Below are 20,853 nucleotides of genomic sequence, written 5' to 3' on the forward strand. Positions count from 1 at the left end.
CCATTCAGCAAAGGGCCCACATTTTCCCTAGTCTTCCTCTTGCTGCTGATGTATTTGAAGAAGCCCTTCTTGTTGTCCTTGACATCTCTAGCCAGATTTAATWCCAAAYRGGCCTYAGCCTTCCTCGTCGCATCCCTGCATACTCTGACAACATTCCTATATTCCTCCCAAGTGGCCTGTCTCCCTTTCCACTTTCTGTATACTTTCTTCTTCTGGTTGAACAATATAAAAATGAGGTATTACAGCATTTAGTCTTCATTACACATGCTACCCTAGTGCCATATACTTATTTTAAAACATCAGTAACATACACTTTTCACAATAATGTTCAAGGAAGGAACATACACTTGATCTCAAGTATGACTGTTCCTAAAAAGCTACAACAATGGGGCTAGATAACAAACCTAGACAAGCCATTACTCAGTCTGAGCCTTTGGCTCCCAGTGTTTTCAATGGATGTAATCAAAGACGTCTTTTCCACATCCCATTGGTAGCACCCCCCCCCCCCGCAACATCTGCAAGCATACTACAGATGAGATTTGAAAGGTAGAAATTCTGCACCATCCTGAAGTGCCAAATGCATTGCAATATTAAGACAAACCACTGCAAGCGAAATGTATTTGCACAGAAACCACAGCCCTTTTCACATGGTCACAGAGATATTTAGGTATTAATTGCTATTAATGCCACAGGAAATAAGGTATCTAATTACCTCTGGGGCTACAGGCTTATTCAACTTGAAAATGATAGAAATGGACAGCCAATCCTAACTCCCCTTCACATAAGAAGGGGAGTGCAAACCACCATTCTAACACTTCTCTGAGAGACCATGTGTTACTGAAGACATGTTGTGAAACCCCTGCAGGACCTGAGAAAAGGTTTGTCTCTAAATGTGAAAGCAAATCTGTAAGCTGATTTTCTTCAGTAAAGGCAAAGAAACAGCTCTATAACTGAGAGCAGCTTGTTATCTTCCCATGAGTTACCAACAGCCTTGGGCATGCATACTACATAGGGGCTATCTCCCTGGGGACTTCACACCAAAATCTTGCTTGAAGGCCAGCCCACCTCCCCGCACCTTCAGGCTGCCTGTGTCTGCAAGAGTGAGGGTGCGCACACCAGCCACTTTGGGAAGGAACCTCAGCCCTAAAGGTGAGAGGGACGTGTGGGTAGAAGAGAGAGATGGGGGGGCGGGGGGAAAGAAGAGAGGAATGAAAAGGGAAAGAGAGGGATGGAGAGGCAGACAAAGGGACAGAGTGCTGGATAGTGGGACCAGGAGTAAAAGAGAAGGATGGAGACCCGGACAGAGAGACAGGGAGCAGAAGAGAGGAAAAGAGGGAGGAAAGGTGGAGAGAGGGATGGGGGGGGAGAGAGAGGGAGGGGAGAGGAAGGTGGACAGAGAGCTGGACGGGGGGATGGAAAAAGATGGACAATGGAGACCTGGACAGAGGGATAGGGAGCAGAAGAAAGGGATGGAAAGAGAAAAAGAGGGATGTAGGGCCAACAGATGGACAGAGGGCTAGACAGAGGGAGGGGTACCAGAAGAAAGGAAAAGAGGGATGTAGAGGTGGAGACAGAAAAAGAGGGAGGGAAGTCAAACAGATAGATGGGGAGCCAGAGAGGGGGACAGAGAGGCAGGAGAAGAAGAAAAGAGTAATGGAGAGCCAGACAGAGGAACAGGGAGTCAGACAGAGGGCTGGAAAGACAAAAAGAAGGATGGAGTGTCACAGATGAGGGATGCACTTCACTTGTAAGAGAGAAGGAGCAACATGTTTTATTGACATAAGACAGTGATTTAACAAAGTTCAATGGTAAATAAGACAGTGGTTTAACAACATTCGATGGCAAGGTACACTCGGTTATCTACTACATAGAGGACAGGGTCAGATGAAATTGTCAAGGAGACCCACCTGTTGAGTCATGAGGTTCAGAGTGGACCCCCTTGCTTTCCAAACTCCTTATCAGAGGAGTCTGAGTGTGGCTGGATCCAATCTCAGTCCCAGATTTAGTCAACGGTTTATGTGTAAAGGATTATGTGCACAATCAATCAGAGCTGCAATTTAGCAAAGTTTGCAAAGTTTCAGCATGCTGTTAGTCTCTTACCAAGGATCTGTTGTGGGTAAGTGATCTCTCAGCCTTGAGGAGTGACCTTGAGAGGCATCCCTACTCAAGGGGAGACCCTGGCATGCAGCCTGCTGCTGTGCAGGAGAGCTCAACGGGCTCTGGGCTGTCCCCTATTTATGGGGTAAGATGATTGACTCGTAATCATATTTGCATACCAGCTGTATTTTGGTTGGTGCATGCTCAATTAGCCCTTTGGCTATTGTGCTGTTATCTGTCTCCCCAGAGTCCAATTTGAGCCGGATGCCTCCATCATGACCAGATGCAGCCATCACAACTGCCACTGGTGGTTATCGCTTGAGCAGGGTTACAGGTGAAAAGTCAAGTTGGGTGGGGGGGAAAGCGCAATGTCACATGGAGAAGCAGACAGAGGGATGAGGAGAGAAAGAGAGGGACAGTGAGTGAAAGAGAAAGATGGGGAGTTGAATAGAGGGATGTGGAGACAGACAGAGGGCCAAATAGAGGGATGGAAAGGTTGAATGAAGGATGGGGAGAGAAAGAGAGGGACGGGGATCTGGACAGAAGAGCAACAGAATGGACAGTGAGATGGAAATTGAAAGAGAAGGATGGAGAGGCTGATAAAGGGATAGGAAGCCAGACAGAGAGGCTGGAAGCAGAAGAGAGGAAAAGAGGGATGTAGAGAAGGACAGAGGAATGGCGATCCAGACAGAGGGAGGGTGAAAGGAAGAGACAGACAGATGGAAAAAGAGAGATGGAGAGGTGGACAGAGGGATGGAGTGAGGAAAATAAGTATGGGAACTTGACTGACAGATCAAAAGAGAGGGAGCCAGAGAGATGGACGGAGGGCCGGACAGAGGAACAGGGAGCAGGAGAGAGTAAAAGAAGGATGGAGAGTTGGACAGAGAGAGGACAGAATGAATGCACAAGCAGCAGGATGGAGGAAGGTGAAGAGGTGTGAGGCAGGAAGAGGCGGAGGGATGGGGGAGGGACGGAGAGGAGAAGGGAGGGAGAGATGAAGAACAGCGCGACAGAGAGCCGGTGGCAGGGACAGGAGGGCAAGAGGGGGGGACCAGGACGCAGTGGCGGGGGGGGGCCGCACAGCCCTGAAGGCCGGAACTCACCGCGGCTCTTGCCCTCGGCGCCGCAGGCCGCCGGGGACCCTCTCGGCCCCCGTCCGCTCCTCCGGTCGCCGCGGCAACGGAACGCCGCGGTGACGTCACTGCAGCCCCCCCCCCCGGCTGCAGGCAATTCCTAACACCCAATAGAAACACCCTCCAGTGTCCGGCAGCCGCTCACGCGCAGTAAGAGCGGTATCTGATTGGCTGAGCCAAACCGACCGAACCTTCCATTGGCCCGCGTGGAGCCGCTCAGCGATTGGTCCCGCGGGGAGAGGGTGGAACCCTCAGTCCCGCCCCTCTCTCCGGGCAGTGGAGCCAGGGGACGGCAGCCATCCTGCCTGTCAGCCGCCGCCGGTGCCGGCCTCGGGACAAGGTCTGCGGGCTTGAGGCCCCGGGGCAGGTTTGGGGGTGTTTGGGCGTCGGGGTGAGTTATGGGACAAGTCTGGGGGAGTTTGGGCATTGGTGTGAGCTATCAGGCAGGACTGGGCGGGGGGGGCATCTTCAGGGAGGCCTGGAACAGGGTGTAGGGTGTTTCATGGCCCTGGGGCAGGCTGGTGGGCATTTGGGCAGGGTATCGAGGGGTTGTGGGCCATGGAGCAGGATTTGGAGGATGGTCTCTGGGGGGCCTGAAGGATTTGGGGTGTTATGGGGCCTTGGGGCAGGTTTGCAGATCTTTGGAGGCAGTCAGGCAGGGTTTGGGGGCTGGTGAGAGCTTCTGGGCAGGGCTTTTAGGGTCCTGGCACAGGGTTTAGGGATATTTGGGGTCTATGAGGTCACTCCCGTTGCATGCAATGAGGAGAACCTTGGTGCAGTGTGAGGCCACATCAGCTTCCAGGGATGCTGAAGCCAAGTGGGTTGCAGGGCCATCCAGCAGGGCCTTGCTGTTTACCCTAACTGAATCTAATGTCATCTGTACTATTTCAGAATAAAATGCATTCAAGAGCTGGCTTGTGTTTGTTTTACTGAGACAGGGCCAGAGGATGCTGTGAGGGTGGTCGGGGGATCCGCTGGGGGTGCTAGAAGGCTGCAGGGAGGTCCGTAGGGGGCACCCACGCCCCTGCCTAGTTCAAGGGGTCTGCACCTCCCTCCCAGGGGTATTAGGGCATCCATCCAGCTTCAACACAGCATGGGTTCAAGGGTGTGTGGCCATCTGTGCAGGCACTGCAAGGCCAGGACTGACCCATAGAGGGAGACAGGAGATGTTTGGGGCCACAGGGGGCCTGAAGAATGGACGGGTACGGGTGCTGCTGGAGCAGAGTTTGGGGGGTGCTTTTGAGGTCTGGGGGCTTGGGGGGGGGAAGAGTTATGGGGACTGAGGGTTTTGGGGGCCTGTTTTGAAGGGTGCCCACAGGACCCTCAGTGGTGGTGGGTTTACAGGCAGGGGTCAGAGTGGGGGTCCCACCCCAGTGGGGTACTGGTGCCGTGGGTATTGTGTGTGGGTGTTCCAGTAGAGGACCCCAGAGGACAAAAAGAGACCTCAGGGACCGTGGGGGGGGACAAAGAGCTTGCACCTTGTATTCTTTCAGACCATCTTCCCTTTCCCCTTTGTCCATTTTTGCTCCTGTTCAGACAACACAGAACTGCCCTCACCCCACTTCAACCCCACTCACCTGCCAAATGTGTGGGGCTCCCCCCAAATCAGCATGCCCGAAGCCCGCTTGCATTTCATCTCTCCAGAAAACCGTGGTGAACCCGCATCCTGAGTACTGTACACAGTTCTGTTCTCTGCATCTCATGAAGGTCAAAGCGTTGAGTCAGAAAAGGCACAAAAAAAATCAGGTATAAGGTGAGACTAAATAGGCTGCTTATGATACTAAGACCTCTTGTTCCACTGACACTATAAACTTCAATCCCTATGTTTGAAAAACCCTAATATGATTAGGAATGCACTAGTTAGATTCCAGGGGAAAACATATCTGTAAAAATTTGGTTCTCTGTAAACACAACACAGCTCAGAAATAAAGATCAAAATTTTATTTGCATGTTGATAATAAAAATAATTCCATGACTTCTGTAAACCATTGCATAAATGCTATAGTGTAAAAAAGTTTTAACAAGTGTTAACAGTTTTAAACAGTTCACTACAAGTAAATGAGTATGCATTATAAATAATACGTTCTGTATTAAGAACAGTTCCATTCACAAAATCATCTCTGTCTGTACACTCAAAACATTAATGGCTTCCATAAATTAATATGAGTAAAAATTCAATATTTATTTAAGGTCTGATGCTGACCACAGTTACACAAATATATTTTGACAGTAATAATATTACTACTTATATTTAATACTAGGATACTCTGAATGGCAATACATAACAGAACAAATGTGTCTTTAATAATCCGCTATTCAAAGAAGACTAATAATAAGCCTATAACATGCAGCTTGGGATCTATCTGAAATTAGCATACTTTCGGTTACAGCTCTTAACTGTAAAAACCCTGAGAAATCACAATTTTAATCTATTATTCCCCAGGCTAAAATAATTATGACAGCATAATGGCATTCACATTAAAAATTACATTCTTACATAAATTAACATGAAACTTTGTCAAATACCAGAATGAACCTTGAAAATCTACTTATTTTGGTTTTATATATTTTGTAAATCCAACAGATTACCACACTGCATTCTCGCTAAAATATATTTTTAGTTTATCTAGTTTCTAGATAGTGTATATAACACAAGGACAAATACTTATAAAGGTCACGTTTCCCTTCTGTCTTCTTCCAAATAGTCATCTCTAGTCAGCTGCATGTATTTTATTATCTCCATTTTAAAATTAAAGATACATATTAATATATTTGCTGTTGACTTGTTTTAATAAGATACAGGAATCTTTGCTAATAATTCCTCCTAAAAAGGATTTTGTGAAGAACAACTTTAGTATTTTCATGTGAATACTACATATGGTTCACATGATTACCAAAGGTTCCATCTATAATTGTAACAAGCTACCTAGTCTGAGAATTTCACTCACAGGTACATTTCTGTGGTCTGTTTTTTTTCCTTCTTGACCAACTAGTTTGATTTAAATGTGTCCATAATTCAGCGCAAGAGAAGCTTACAAGGAACACCTGCAAAATTTTCAGTAATGATATACAATAGGACACACTTACATCCTTATTTTCAAGATTCATCATTGTAAAATAGAAAACATATAACTGTTTAAAAAGCAACTGACTAAACATACTTATTAGTTGATTTCCTCTAAAAATGCAGCACATATAAACTATGAATGTCAATCTGATTATTCACTCTGCAAGTGCTGTTAAAAATTGTCTTTTTTTGGTGTCACAAGATAAGGAAAATCTCCTATTACTACAAAAAAGACAAAAGAAATAGCCCTAGGATCATAGGCAAATGCACTAAAATACAAATGAAGAACTATAAACTTTGACAAGACAGCACAAAACCATATTTCCATATCTCTTAGGTAACAAATGTCACAATGCTGCATATGGCCACAATGTGGACTAAGCTGGCTTCCTCTAAAATACCAAAGCAAAAGTTTTCACTAAGATGTTTCTAAAAATTCTTGTTAGCACAATGGTTGCAGAATGCTGTTCCACACTGTAGACAAACATAGTAGACTTGTTTCCAAAACCMACTGCTTGTTTGAAAATACGTAAAATAATTTCAAACTATAATTACACATTATTCTTTGATTTGGTTACTGTTTAAAAATCTTACATAGTTAATTTTGCTTTAGTCCAAAATGCTGTTAAGGTTCAAAAATCAGACTTTTTCATACACTGCACAAGTGCAAAAAGACATTAATACCTACAGCTAAACTTGGTGATCCAAGCTCCTCTTTTAAATAGTTCAAAGCTGGCTGCACCTTTAAAACAGAGAATATCTTATTTTAGGACAGAAAACTGTGGTTGAAAATGCAAGTACAGCCTAATTTTATACTTAATACAAAACTTTGAGAGAAGCTGTGTCAAAGTCAGTGAAATCACATTACTAAACCCAACTTTGAACTTTATTTAATATGTACTACTATGATTTTCAGACAACATTTTGAAACAGAAACAAGCAGAAATACATTTAAGATTTTATCCTACTTCCCCTTTCTCAAAACGTCTTTAATGTTTTTGCAGACTGACATGTTTTAGGAAAGCAGCAATGAGTTTGTACATTTAGGTATTACATTAAACGTGTAGCTTTTTTTTTGCTAACTCAAGCCTTTGTATAAAGTGCACAAAAACCCAATGGTAATACAGTGATTTAATTACTTTTGTCTTGGGCCCTTTAACACTGACACAATTCTAAAAGCTCTACTTCAACAATAATAATTTTTAGTATACACCTTGGTTTTTTTTCCAGCACAACTGAGCTTTAAATAGATTAACTCTTTGCTGCCTGTGTGAACTCACTTCTTGTACTGAATACATAATACAGAGATACAAATTATGTAACACAGTAGTAGGTCATTTCAATGTAAGCTGTACTAGTATCGCACCTGTATGTAACAGGAAAAGGAACAACATAGGCAATTAATTCCTTTTAAGAAAAGTAGCAGTATACAATGTTCACATACAGGAATTAACTTCTCCTGAATTGCATATTCCCAACTACCAGGATGAAATAAGGATATTATCGTCTTTTAAAAGAATCACTGTGTCAAAGTGCCACTGCCTGATTATATGTTTAATTAATTTTGTAGTACCATTCAAATGTGTGTTACTTTGTTATTGAAAAAAGTGTATTTTTAAACGTTAATAAAAGTAAGAGATAGGCTCTAATTATCATCAAATTGTTCAATACAAAATTAAGCGCTAGAAACTATTTGCAAAATCTCTTTTTTTATGTCTTCTGCCATTTTATAGGGTATTTGGCATAGGCACTTGGTAAAAGTCATCATATATAACACATCTGCTCCTGATGCATACCACACAGGTTAGGGGATGTACAAAAAGTTTAAGACTGCAAACATCCAAATTGAGGGAAATACGCAGGTGCACAGTTGTTTGCTAAAACCGATCCGTTTGAAAACATATGTGCCTCACTGTTTGTTCTCTGGTACATTTATAAATACTATAGTATGCAGTTAACTTGTAAACTGTAAAAATTCTTGGTAAGTTCTCTTTTCTATTTAATAGTATTATGATTTAACAGTAAAACTTTGTGAAATATTTTAAATTCACAGTACACATATAAAGCTTCATATTATTGCATATTGAAAAAATAAACATAAAAACTAGAAAGCAGCTTGATGCAATTTATGACATATCCTCTAACAAAAAAACAACAATTAAAAAGTGCTTTTACATGAATCAGAGTTCTTCAAATAACCAAGTAAATATAGTGTTAGACTGATTTCAATATACTGACTCTGGCATACCACACAGAACAGAAATGGCAAAAGGGCCATTTCTACTGTTGGGTGTGTTGTTACTGTATCTACATATCTATTTTTTGTTAATGGAAATAACAGGTGTAAACACTTAATTCAGGCATTATGGTAAGATTTATACAAAGTGACTACAGTTCAAAGGAACCCGGGTAGCTTGTGCACTAGGAATGTAAGTGGAAGTCGAAAAGGCTGGGACATGGTTGGGGGCAATGAAAGAACCTCAAGATTATAGAACCTCATTAAAACTGTGAAGTTGACATGTAAAGGCAAGCGAACCTTATTCCCTATCTTAAAACAACTAAGTTAATCATATCAGAATGGAAATCAGTCTAGCACTATTAAATGGATTAATTACTATTGATATAGTTCTTATATAAAATACTAGAACATAAAATATATTTAATTCATGAACATGATATAAGTGCTATGCCTCTATGTTACCACGGATTTTTTTTTTTCTTGCAACAAGGACATTCTTCTTGTTTAGCTGCACAGTTGTCACAAAGTACATAATGCTGACATGGAGGCAGGATGACGCTACGATCACCTTCTTGACATACGATGCACTTCTTTGATCGAAGCTGAAAAACCACCTGTAAAAAGATTACTGCACTCAGTAAAAAAAGATTCCAAAGTATACAGTCACGGAGTAGCAGCTTTATGCTTAGCAGTCCTGGATAAACTTCTAATTTAACAACACACAAAGGATGATGTTTTTGTTTGATGAATAGCCAAATCGAGAGTTGTAAGAGCAGAGTATGCATGAGCAATATTTAAAGTAGCAGCTGGAGGAGTACCAGTGCATTTAGAAAGGAAAGTGTCTAGGGCAGACTCTCCAGACTAAAATTTGCCTGTATAATTGGCACTAATGATGCAAACCAAATTTAAAGGAGAGGAATAAGCCTTCGTCATTGTTGTACAGTCTCTTATTTTGGCATTTCAAACCGCTCTTACATTTTTTTTTTCTTGCTGTGGGAGACATTTGCATCAAGACCAAATGGAAGCTTCCCAAATGTGCAGTACCTTGAATAAAGGTACTGATACAAACTTGGGGAAGGATGCTACAACTGCAAATAAATGTCTCCATGTGATGAGCCATATCAGCCCTATCAAGAAACAGGAAGAACTGAAAGGCATCCAAAAGCCATGTTAACTTTTGAAAAGAGAGGCATGGCCGGATTAAAAGAAGAACCTGGAACACTGTGCATGGCAGTGCCTAAGACAGCGGCTTTCTGCTGGTATACAAGTATGGTATAGGAAACCTGAAAAAACGAGAAGCTGGAAAGGCTAGTCATGGTTCTGTTCACGCTTGCCTAGCTGAGCTGACTTTTATTTCAGTATCTACTGACTTTGTTGATGAGAGATGCCAGGACTCTTCTACGCCTCTTTAAAATACCTCAGGAGAAAAACAACAGTGTTCCCTAACCCAATACAAAGTCCTATAATCATACTTGGGAACAGGAGCCTGGTAATTAGCAACTACTTTCTTGCCAAAGACTTAAATGTGTTTTAGAGTCTTCTAAAGAAAGCCTGGCCTTTTTGCTGATACAGATGGCACTGGACAAGAGGTCTGCTGAGACAAAGACGACACTGCTGAACTCAAATAGGTTCTGGAGTATGGGAGACTGTTCCAGTAGCAAAGGGAAGTAATTTTTGTCTGAACTGTCTTGTCACAGTCAAAACAAAAGTGCAAGAATTGGCATCACATCTGGTGTCACTGTCTTTTGAGATTGCAGGGAAGAAAGCAGTGCAGAATCAGGTTGTGCTCAAAAAGGTTTGAAGCAGGAACCAGCCTTTTGGTGCCTGGATCAGTGAACGGTCATTATTATCTTCTTTGTCATGCTCACAGGACGAATGGCATCTGAGCTTCCTAGCTTTGAGAGCCCTGAGAAATGCCCTCAAGCAGGCAGCCAAAGAGCATCTTAACCTTTGGCAGGAACTGCATCTGAATTTCAGAGAAGGTGTCAACTGATTTGACTGTTGCCCCACCTTGAGGTTGGCAGGGGGTGCCTCGTGCAGCACTAGGAATTCCCTGCCGACAGCATGAGGCTGATGGTAATAGGGCAAAAATTGGCAACAAAGATTATTTTATTAAGTAAGACTGAGAATCTGGGAGCCCTGATTTTCACAGCAGGCAGTAATCGGTGTTAGCTGAGAGGCTTGTGACTAAGACACTGACTTTACGATTGCGTGGTTGAGATGCTGGCTCCAGACTTTCAGCCGTCAAAGCCCCATGTCTCTGTTTCGTTGACTTTTCAGCTTGCTCTACCAGATTAAGCCAGTTAGTTTCAACAAGTCAGAATACTGGATGTCAGCATTCCAAAAGCTTTTGGACCTTACAGGTGGCCTTTCTGGTCTAGAACATCTCAAAAATGGCCATAAGGCCTACACAAGAATCAAATCTGTCCACCAAGTATTTCAGCAGTTGGAGAGTCACTTAGGCTGTTCCAAAAGAAAATCAATAGCCTCAATGTCAGTCAAGATCAATCCTGACAAAGAAGAGAGAGGTTAATCTAGACTCAGTCTCCGATAACTGAGTGTGAGAATGTGTCAACTGTTCTCTCAAGGAGAAATTACTGTAGATAGATATGTTTTGTCTCTCTGCTTGGGGTGGGGGGTGTTAAATCCATGAAGATCCTGCATCCAGCAATACTGTTGGTCTTCTTGAAGCAGTAGAGGCACTCAGATGAAAAATCAGATACTGGAATATGCATCTCACAACACACTCATGTCATAGCTGGCTCTTAGGCCATGTTCAGGAGGTTTAAAGAGAATATGGAAGAAAAGCCTGAATCCAAGTGCACCAGGCCAAACTCCCAGCAATGCTGGAGCCCTCGAGATCACAGTTAAAGCAGTTAGTAAAAATGTTTTGCTTCTCTGATAGGAATTTAAAAGAATCAAAAAGAGGAGAAACAGACACATATGGGAAAAGTGAAAGCAAATGCAAGAGAAAAATTGAGATCTGTTTCAGAAAGTAATGCAGCCATAATGAATACTCTCCCTCAGGCTGGTTGAGAAAAAACAGTAGTCTGCAAGTTTGTTGCAGCCTCTGGACCCACATATCAGCAAACTGGGCTGCAGTACTCTTGTGGCTAACACAAAAGCTGGTAGGAAGGGTTTTCTATTTGTTGTGCACAGTTATCCAAAATCTGAAGGTCCTTGTGGACTCTCATTGGTACAGAATTAGTCATTTTCAACTAACATGTAATTTAACATGCTTTGGCTCATCTATAGCAGTATGCTACTAAGATGATTAAGGGCTTGGAACATCTGACATACGAGGAGAGGCTGAGCTGGGATTGTTTAGCCTTGAGAAGAGAAGGCTCAGGGGGGATCTTATCAATGTGTATAGTGGAAGTGAGTAAAGAAGATGGAGCCAGACTCTTCTGGGTGGTATCCAGTGAAAGGGCAAGAGGCAATGGGCACAAACTGAAATACAAGGAATTCCATTTAAACAGAAGAAAAAACACTTTTTTTACTGGGAGAGTGGTCAAACACTGGAACAGGATGCCCAGAGAAGTTGCGGAGTCTCCGTCCCCGGAGATATTTAAAACCCGACTGGACACAGCCCTGAGCAGCCTGCTCTAGCTGCTCCTATATTTGAGCAGGAGGTTGGACTAAATGATCTCCACAGGTCCCTTTTAACCTTAATGATTCTATGCTCCAAGTCTGCACTGGGCTCTCTGACTACACAAATTCCTAGTAGGGAACCTCAACACCTACTTTCTAAACAAGCAAAAACATGCAGCTGTTTTTATCTATTTAGGTAGTGGCCAATACACTGGGGTTAAGAGCTGGTTTTAGATCTCTTTTTAAATCACCCTAAGAATTCTTGTGAATTATTGATCATTTCTTCTGATAGCTGATCAAAGAATTAGAAGAATCCATTGTGCTGAGAAATCTGAACTACTCCAGAAAAGAAAGACTTTCACTGAGAGCAGTGTCACTGTTTGAAATGAAACCTGGCATAAATATCCTACTGAAAGTTACTGAGCTGCCAGTTTCAATTAATCAAAAATAGTTGCACAGATGAAGAAACTCACCTCATCTATTGTTCCTAAATCTAAGCGCAGTCGACTTTGTAAGGAACGAAGCTTTGGTAAGGATACCTTTTCTATATCTCCATAGTTTTTCATATAAGATAATGTAGTAGATAGACAAGCAGCAAATTGCTCCTTCAGCTTTTTTAATTTACTTTCCACTTCCTCTTTCTTCTGAAGAGCAAGTTGTTTGTCAGCATCTGCCACATTAGCACGTTCTTTTGCTTCTTGAGCCTCTTTTTGCCATGCATCACATGCCTAGGAGAAACAGATTTGCAGAACATAATAAAGATATTTTAAAAATTAAAAACAGAATAACAAATTCAAAAGCCTTCAAAGAGGCATGTAATGTCTAATTTTAGACATCATGATGCACTTACTATCACTTTAATACTTTTCCATACTTATCCTGCTCTCTATAAACTCTTCTTGTTTTGTCTTAAACTAAATTTTATGTGTCATTGTTGATTGTCTGTACATAGCCAGGAGCCTTTTTGGAGTCGTATAAATAAAACACATTTTAAATGTTCAATTCATAATTTCATGTCAAGAGACATCAAAACCTGTCAAAATTTGGTAGAACTATTTATCTATTCCTCAGCACACAGAGAACAATATGAGGGGAAAGAAAGGACTACAGAAAGCGTGCACTACACTGGCAGGTATCAACAACCTCAGTTTTACTGCTGAGATAGCTGGATAGCATCCAAGCACAGTACACAACCCTAGTTGCTGGCAAGCCACTCCTTTTTTGTGTGCTTACCATCCGAAACAGGTATAGAAAGGGAGATAATGTCCCTAGTTACTTAAACATTGAGATAGGTTGCTGTTCAGCACTATCCTGAAGCTAATTGTCCTTGTCTAGAGAGGGAGATCAGCTTGCAGAAAATGAATTTCTCTTTACTGCTCAATTTCCTTTATGCCGCTAGCTGGTTTTGGAGATGGAAAAAAACAGCATACATGATTGATTAATTTGACAGACTGTAACAAAACTCTAGGTCCAAGGATAATGAAATATATACAATGGAAGAACAGTAGGAGATATATGTTAAAATTATATATAGAAAATTTAATATTACCGTAAACTAGTGTACCTGTTTTACTTGTTGCCAAGAATCTTCCCATTGTTTTATTTTTCTTTTGGCATTATCAAGTTCCTGTCTAGCTTGAGTTAGTTCATTTCCACTGGTGCTTGAACTTATTGAGGGGGTAGTGCCACTGCTCAGTACCGGGGATGGACTAGGAGAGAAACTCCCTGTTACAAAGTCCCAAATGCTCCCTGTAACACCATTTAAACCTGTCAAACAAAGGCAGAAAAAAAAATAAACATTCTGCACACCCTGCTGCTAAATGTTTCACATGCAGAATTAACTAAATGCGTGACATATGCAAACTGTATAATTTTAGCTGCAAGACGCGTAATGTTATTTCACTGTCGTCAGAAATGTGACAATCCAGAAAACGTTTACAATATTCAAAACAATTCAGCAAACTTATCACATGCTTTTTCTTGCTGTTTTTAATGAAACAAAGTACAGTCCACCAAAAGAAAAGGAAGAGTGAGAATTTGTCTATCCAAAATTTTTTTCTCCCCGCATCTCTTACATCATTTCAGTACTTCCTCTTTTTTATACTCTCCTTCAGACGCTATAGATAAAATGCATTCCTGCTGCCCATATGCAAACTATTACATTTTTCCCCTTTCAAACACCTCTGTAAATATCTCCTCTTACAAGAATTCCCCCCCCATCATTTCCTTGCTTTTCTTTCATTGAACTTTGTCCCACATACCACATTTAACTTTCAGACCTGTTTTCAGTACTGTTAACATTTATAATAACTAAGCTTCGTCTTCCAGATTAAGTCATAGGAAGCATGCAAAGTCTTGAACTGAACGTTTCTGACTTGCAATTGTTTCCTCTCTTACACTACACAAAGTGCAGCCTTCAACTAACTTACCTAAAGAGTTATGCGAAGAGGCTGAGGTGCCTAACATACTATGTTCTGACTTCAAAGGCTGAGGCTGCTGTTGGTGAGGAGTCATAGCGGATGAAACAAAAGACTGAGACAGCGATTGTGAAAGAGAACTGAGTGGAGAGGTTGAAAGGGACGATGATGAATGTAGAGATGAGGAACGAGCAAGAGAACCTGGAATAYTGACAGGAGCTGAACCTCCCAATAATCTTTGACCTATGTATACATAAAGACAAAAAAAACCCCAAAAAACAAAAAATGAGTTCCAAAGTAGTACACAGTTCTATAATTCCTAGTTACACAGTGTAAGATTATTCAAATGTTCTTTCTTTTCCAAAAAAGCTGGGTAACTCTCATTTTGTTTATTGATTTTTTAAATTTCAATCAGATATAAGTATTCTTCTGAATAATGCATCCATTTTAAATTAAATTATATATTCAAATAACTTTAATACTTATCTGCTGTTGCAAAAAAAAAAAAAAAATTAAAACGAACACATGGAAATAGTTTTCTAAGTGCCTGAAAACTGAATCTGTAGCTTTACACAGCAGTGGCCTCAGCTACAGAGAAAGAAAAAACACTTTTCAGATCAGGTTATTCGACTTACTCATTTTTACAGCCAACTAATGCAAGTGGAGAAACTGGAAGTTAGATAAGTAAGAAAACTTATTTTCTATTTTAAAATATAAATTAGACTTGCAGATTAACTACCTCTAAAATGTTACATAGCATAAAAAGTTAGAACAGCATAGCATAAAAATAAATAATAATTTAGTCAAACAAATGCATCATTCATTAGTTTCCAAAATAATGATGATGATAAAAAATACGTATTAAAAAAAAAAAGGATGTTAAATTATACAATTACTTAAATAAACATGCACAGATACACTGCATTTTCCTGGTCAGGAAACAGTTCAAGATTAACTGTAAAGATTTTATTCATCAATATATTTGAATAGCATCTACAAATGACATCAACTTCTCTTTAAGAAAATAAATAAGGCATTCAAATGATTATACTTAAAGTAAGAGTCATAGTTTTAGATTTATGTTTTTGCTTAAAACTGGTGAATTCATGTCATCAGAGAAAACACTGCTCTTTTGGAAATATTTCCAAAAAAAGAGTAAATCAGGGATGCTCATTACAAGTTACATTGCTACAATGTCTTCCAAAAATAGATCTTAAAATACTCAGCAAATGTTATCAAAGTCAGCCTCATGACCAACTATATGAGGACAATACACAACAGACATATAACCACAGATGTACTGAATATACCAGACAATAAACCTACGCCATTATTTGCCAGAGGAGCAAGGAAGCAACGAAGCACAGGGAGTTTACTTAAAAAATCTGACCAAGTAAAAATTCTTTTTAAAACTAAGAACCAAAGTAAAGGCCCAAAACAAACGCAGTATGGAATAGTAGCAGAAGAACTGTCTCTTTTCTGATACCTAAAGTATTCTTTAAACCCAGATCAATTTTGGCAAATATAATGTCTGCATGAGCTTTATCCTCCCCATACAAATGACATTGTTTACAGTATTTGCTTCGTATTCCATACTTTATAGTAGTTCCAATGAAGTATAGTGATTCCTGCAGCATAAAACATAGCAGTAAATCAAATACCAGTCGAACAAATTGTAGCATCAGGATAATTGTTGAACTGGACTGCAATAGCAGAGAAATACATTTGGAATTGCACAAACTATCAGACTCTTTCTCTGTTTGTATGAGGGGGAACAACATGAACAACAATGGAAAACATTAATAGATAGCACATGAACTGTTCTGGTGACCTGTTAGCATCATCACTAGACTGAAAATAGTAAGAGGTCACTCAACCAAAATAAATCTAAAGTCCTAAAACCTTTGAAGAAAGATATTCCTACTAATATTATTAACCTACATAAAACTAGATTACTGTCTACTGAGACAATAAAATTTTGGATCTTTGCATGGGTCCCCTGATATCCTGAACTGTACATCTACCACGAACACAGCCTCTGGTAGCAAAGAACCACCTTGGGAAAAAACAAAGTTACTGAGGCGAGGGCAGAGCACCAGAGCTTTTAGCACTATTGACAAGATCTCAGAGACTGACATTTGGTGTAAGAGACTTCTTAATCAGTGTGTTCCAGCATTGGCTTCTTCCAGCTCTTGATATCAATAATGAAGCCACTGCTATGATCTGTCTAGATGTACTTGATGCCAAAGCATCAACACCACCAAATAAGAATTGTAAACTGCCTCCCCGAATTCTCTGCTCGGACCTGAAGACATAAGCATTTCACCAGTCACTTTATGTAAGGCATCTTCTGCCCATCTTGAAATGGGTGTGGGCTGCTGAAGTGAAAGAGTCCATACTAAACCATGGGACTTTCCTGAATTCAGTGTGCTCTGAAGCCTGGCATGTATCCACAGATTTTTAGGATGATTAAATTAGTGATCTCATTCAGAACCAATCTCTCACCCTCCACTGGTAAGGAAGTCACTCGGGTCAATATAGCTTCCGCACCTTAGGACAAAGTTTTGAATCTGGAAGGCTTGGGTTCTGTCATATCCACTGAGGTCGCAGTGACAGCTCATATATTCCAACGTTATCAAATATATCTGTACTTTTTAAAAGCCAGTGGACTAAAGATATCAAGTAAGTTTCTAAGAGAAGAAAAATAGTATAATGTATAGAGACACTTTAACTACAAGCTCTTCTTCTTGGAGTTACGGTCAGTAACAACAAACTAGAGGTAATAACGAACTAGGGAGTGGCTATAGCTGTTTTAACCTTTCCGTCCACAGCTACAGAGCAAGAAGGGCATGGGAGGCACAAATATGCCAASCAAGAATCCAGTTATGTTCACACAGTTGGAAGCAGCACACGTGGACAACAACCTTAAGGAATTACTGTAGACCTCTTTCAAAGAAATGTTAACAAAACAGACATCAGAAAATACTAGGTACATACATCTAAAAATCCAGTAAAAATTAACAGAATTAGCTGGTAAGACTAATTTTTACAGAAGTGCCATTTTGATTCTTTTGTATTCTATCATACACTTCACCTGTATCTGCAAACTGATTATTTACTTTTTAAAAAATTCAAAGGCCATCTACATACTTGTTTTGTTTGGATTTCTGTAACTACTACAATTATTGCTACCTTATAGTAAAGGGCAGTATTTTATGCCTCAACTTTATAATTTAGTTTTGCTTCTTGAGCCTCTTTTTGCCATGCATCACATGCCTGGGAGAAAAAGATGTTCAGAACATAATAAAGATATTTTAAAAATTAAAAACAGAAGAACAAATTCAAAAGCCTTCAAAGGCTTTTAAGGCTTATAATTTAGTTTTCCCACTATGAAAATTTAAGAAGGATATCACAAGGCAAATGTTTATGATAAAGCAGCCTGGACCAAGTCAGCAATCCCCAATTAAGTTAATGTAGGCTTGACTTCTCTACAGTTCCCCGGAGATATTACAGAAACATGTGGCTATATGATTCTCAAAGGAATATGCTAACTTGAATTGTTAACAAAACTGTAGTTGGTCAGTTTTTACTTCCTATTCTCCTATTCTTTTTCTCCTGTTTATTTTTCCTTTTCTGCTTTTATTCAGAAAAGGTGGCATTTTTAATTTTTTTTTCTTCCCTGATGTTTCTCCCCTTCATCCTTCCTGTCTGGCTGTTTTTTCCCTGCACTGCTCTTCCTTTGCTACATCCCCCTCTCCCTTCCCAGAACAGGCCAACTGGCTGAAGGATTTGCTCACAGATCTAAGTAGGAAAACACAGGCAAACAGGAATAAGGGGTATGAAGTAAGCCCAATAGACTTGCAACTACATTGGTCATTCTGCGTTAGATACATAAAAAAGTTTAAGTCCCTAACTTGTAAGTAGTAAAGTTCTAAAGGTGACTTGCTCCTACTCCTCAAGAATTGTCCCCCTAACCACAGAAGTATTTGATGGTCCCACAGCGCATACTGTCTACTGCCAGACATAGGCAGCACTCAACACTCAGGTAGTTCAAGTTCAAGCATAATACCTTCCTGTAAAGATATGTAAACAAACATATGTAAATATGTAAAGATATGTAAATAAGTCCTTCCATCAACTATTATGCCTGTGGGTCCAAATCACTAAGCATTTTCAAAAAAATGTTTACTAGACTGACCCCTTTCAAAACACAGCCAGGATGATAGCAGTGCAACTTCTTCAAACTGCAAAGCTAAACAGCTGTAGCACAATTGAGAACTTTTCTTCAAAGTCTTTGCTGTGTATAACTATTCTGCTGAGTAAAAGTTTAGAAAGGTAAGAAAGAAAAATATTTAAAATTAGTATATATTTTATCTTTACAAACTGGACCTCTTACTTGCTAATCCAAGGTCACTGCCTTCTTGATCTTCTAATTCTCTATCTATGGATGCGACGTTCACGTCATTAAAATGTAAATCTAAAGCAGAACCTGTTAAACAAAACATCGTATCAATGAATTATCCTTTAATTATACATAAAACTATCAGGATGGCTGAGGTGAGGAAACTTTATTTGACTATTGTTATCAGTACTTCCATCAGAGAAATCTTCAGCATCGAGGTTATGATTTGAAGCGTAGTACAGACACACAGCAAAGGACAGTCTCTGAAGTTTTTAAAGGGAAAAATTTCATATATAAACTATTACAGCTCTTTAAGCTGATCAGCTAAACAAAGGATAATGTAGAGGTGGCTATTTATTTGGATTTCTAATAAAACTGTCACCTGTTCTGCTTACGTGCAGAGTAAAACAAAAAGGAAGAGGAGAAATAAAACATAGATTGGTATGTAAAAATATTTATTATTGAAAAAAAACAGGTATTATACCTGAGAAAAGGCACTGTAAATGCCCTTTAGGGCAGCTACCCTTTGGGGGAACTGTAAATGAATAAACATATCAGGGCATACAGATATAAGGAAGCTGGGAGTCAATCACGTGGGAATATTCAAATGGACATGTGTGTCATGTTTATGCAACTAAAACAAAACTCAAAACCAATGTGTAATTTAGACTAAAAAGTTAGACTGGCTTAAAATTTAAGGGTTATGTCAGTCTAAAGTTCCTCTCGGTGATATCATGAAAAAGTTCTCCTTAATGTACTTCTTCAGTCCACTGCTTATTCTGTACTATAGCCTTGAATAAAATGTGAGAAGATGGACAGATACTTTTTTTTTTCTTTCCCCTTAACTTCTTTTCTTCACAGAAAGGAGAGTAATTAAATAAGTCTATCCCTTTGCACCTATATTTTAACTTATGTTGGACAACTTCTCTGTCAGGAAGACTGGAGAGAAGTTAGTTTAAATACTGATTTTACAGATAGGAAAACTGCATCCCAGTCAGTGTGGTCAGTGATAGTGATCAACTTTGTAAAGAATTTTTAGATTTTATGTTGAAAATCACTATTAAAAACTGGACACAGAGGGCCGATAAAGGACAAACAGAAGTAAAAAGATACACCGGCTCGTGTAAAAGTTTTCAAAAGATACAAAAGGGATCTCTTGAGCCCTTTAGAATCAGACACATGCCTCTTTCTTAGCTTGGTCCTAAATATTAGGCACTGTAAACTGCATAAAATCTTTGGCAGAATACTAGACAGTTTTAAAAGTGATAAAAGTCAGAAACGGAAAAAAAATATTTGGATCATTAATACAGGATCAGTGAAGGGTTATTCTGTATAGGCATTTTCTAAGGTTGATCAGGCTATCTAATGGAATCCAGAGTTAGGTTCTCTAGATAATACATAAAGAGAGTTACTGACCAAGAAGCAGGATCCACAGAACAGTGCTCAGCAGGAAGCTGCCTAAGCTGTCCAGAACAAAATACTGACCAAAGCGTTAAAGTTCACAGAGTACACGATCACAGAATCACAGAACAGTTGAGGTTGGAAGGGACCTCTGGAGATCATCTGATCCAACGCCCTGCTCAAGCAGGGTCACCTACAGCACGTTGCCCAGGACTGTGTCCAGATGGCTTTTAAATATCTCCAAGGAAGGAGACTCCACAAGCTCTCTAGGCAACCTGTTCCAGTGCTCAGTCACCTTCACAGTAAAGAAATTTTTCCTCATGTTCAGACAGAACTTCCTGTGTTTCAGGTTGTGCCCGTTGCCTCTCGTCCTATCACTGGGCACCACTGGATCCATCCTCTTTACACCTTCCTTTCAGATATTTAAATGCATTTGTAAGGTCTCCCTGAGCCTTCTCTTCTCCAGGCTCAATTGTCCCAGCTCTCTCAGCCTTTCCTCATATGAC

General features: G+C 40.2%; 1 protein-coding gene and 1 long non-coding RNA gene across 22 annotated transcripts in view; one reads left to right on the plus strand and one right to left on the minus strand.

The window, feature by feature from the left end:
- Nucleotides 1-20,853, minus strand: part of UNKL (unkempt family like zinc finger) — an 82,051-nt gene that overhangs the window by 7,386 nt on the left and 53,812 nt on the right. For 14 of the 21 annotated variants that reach the window (XR_003256438.1, XR_003256443.1, XR_003256440.1 and 11 more), the window contains 7 exons: nt 18,941-19,033; nt 14,557-14,787; nt 13,692-13,894; nt 12,601-12,855; nt 8,999-9,150; nt 6,986-7,039; nt 4,808-4,922 (listed from right to left, as the gene is read on the minus strand). Coding sequence is in view for 3 of the 21 variants with exons in the window: in XM_026084461.1 (XP_025940246.1) it covers nt 7,024-7,039; nt 8,999-9,150; nt 12,601-12,855; nt 13,692-13,894; nt 14,557-14,787; nt 18,941-19,033 (950 nt within the window). In the remaining 18 variants the exon portion in view is untranslated. Of the gene's footprint in view, nt 1-1,907; nt 2,051-4,807; nt 4,923-5,156; nt 9,151-12,600; nt 12,856-13,691; nt 13,895-14,556; nt 14,788-18,940; nt 19,034-20,853 lie in introns of those variants that run through there. The other 7 variants (XR_003256425.1, XR_003256433.1, XR_003256439.1 and 4 more) reach the window with 7 other exon arrangements.
- On the plus strand, nt 3,498-9,194 carry LOC112975018. Its single transcript, XR_003256465.1, has 3 exons — nt 3,498-3,570; nt 4,767-4,983; nt 9,027-9,194. It is a non-coding gene; the product is annotated as an uncharacterized LOC112975018 (long non-coding RNA).

This window comes from Apteryx rowi, unplaced genomic scaffold, assembly GCF_003343035.1.
Source record: "Apteryx rowi isolate R43461 unplaced genomic scaffold, aptRow1 scaffold_119, whole genome shotgun sequence".
In the NCBI taxonomy this organism is placed as follows: domain Eukaryota; kingdom Metazoa; phylum Chordata; class Aves; order Apterygiformes; family Apterygidae; genus Apteryx; species Apteryx rowi.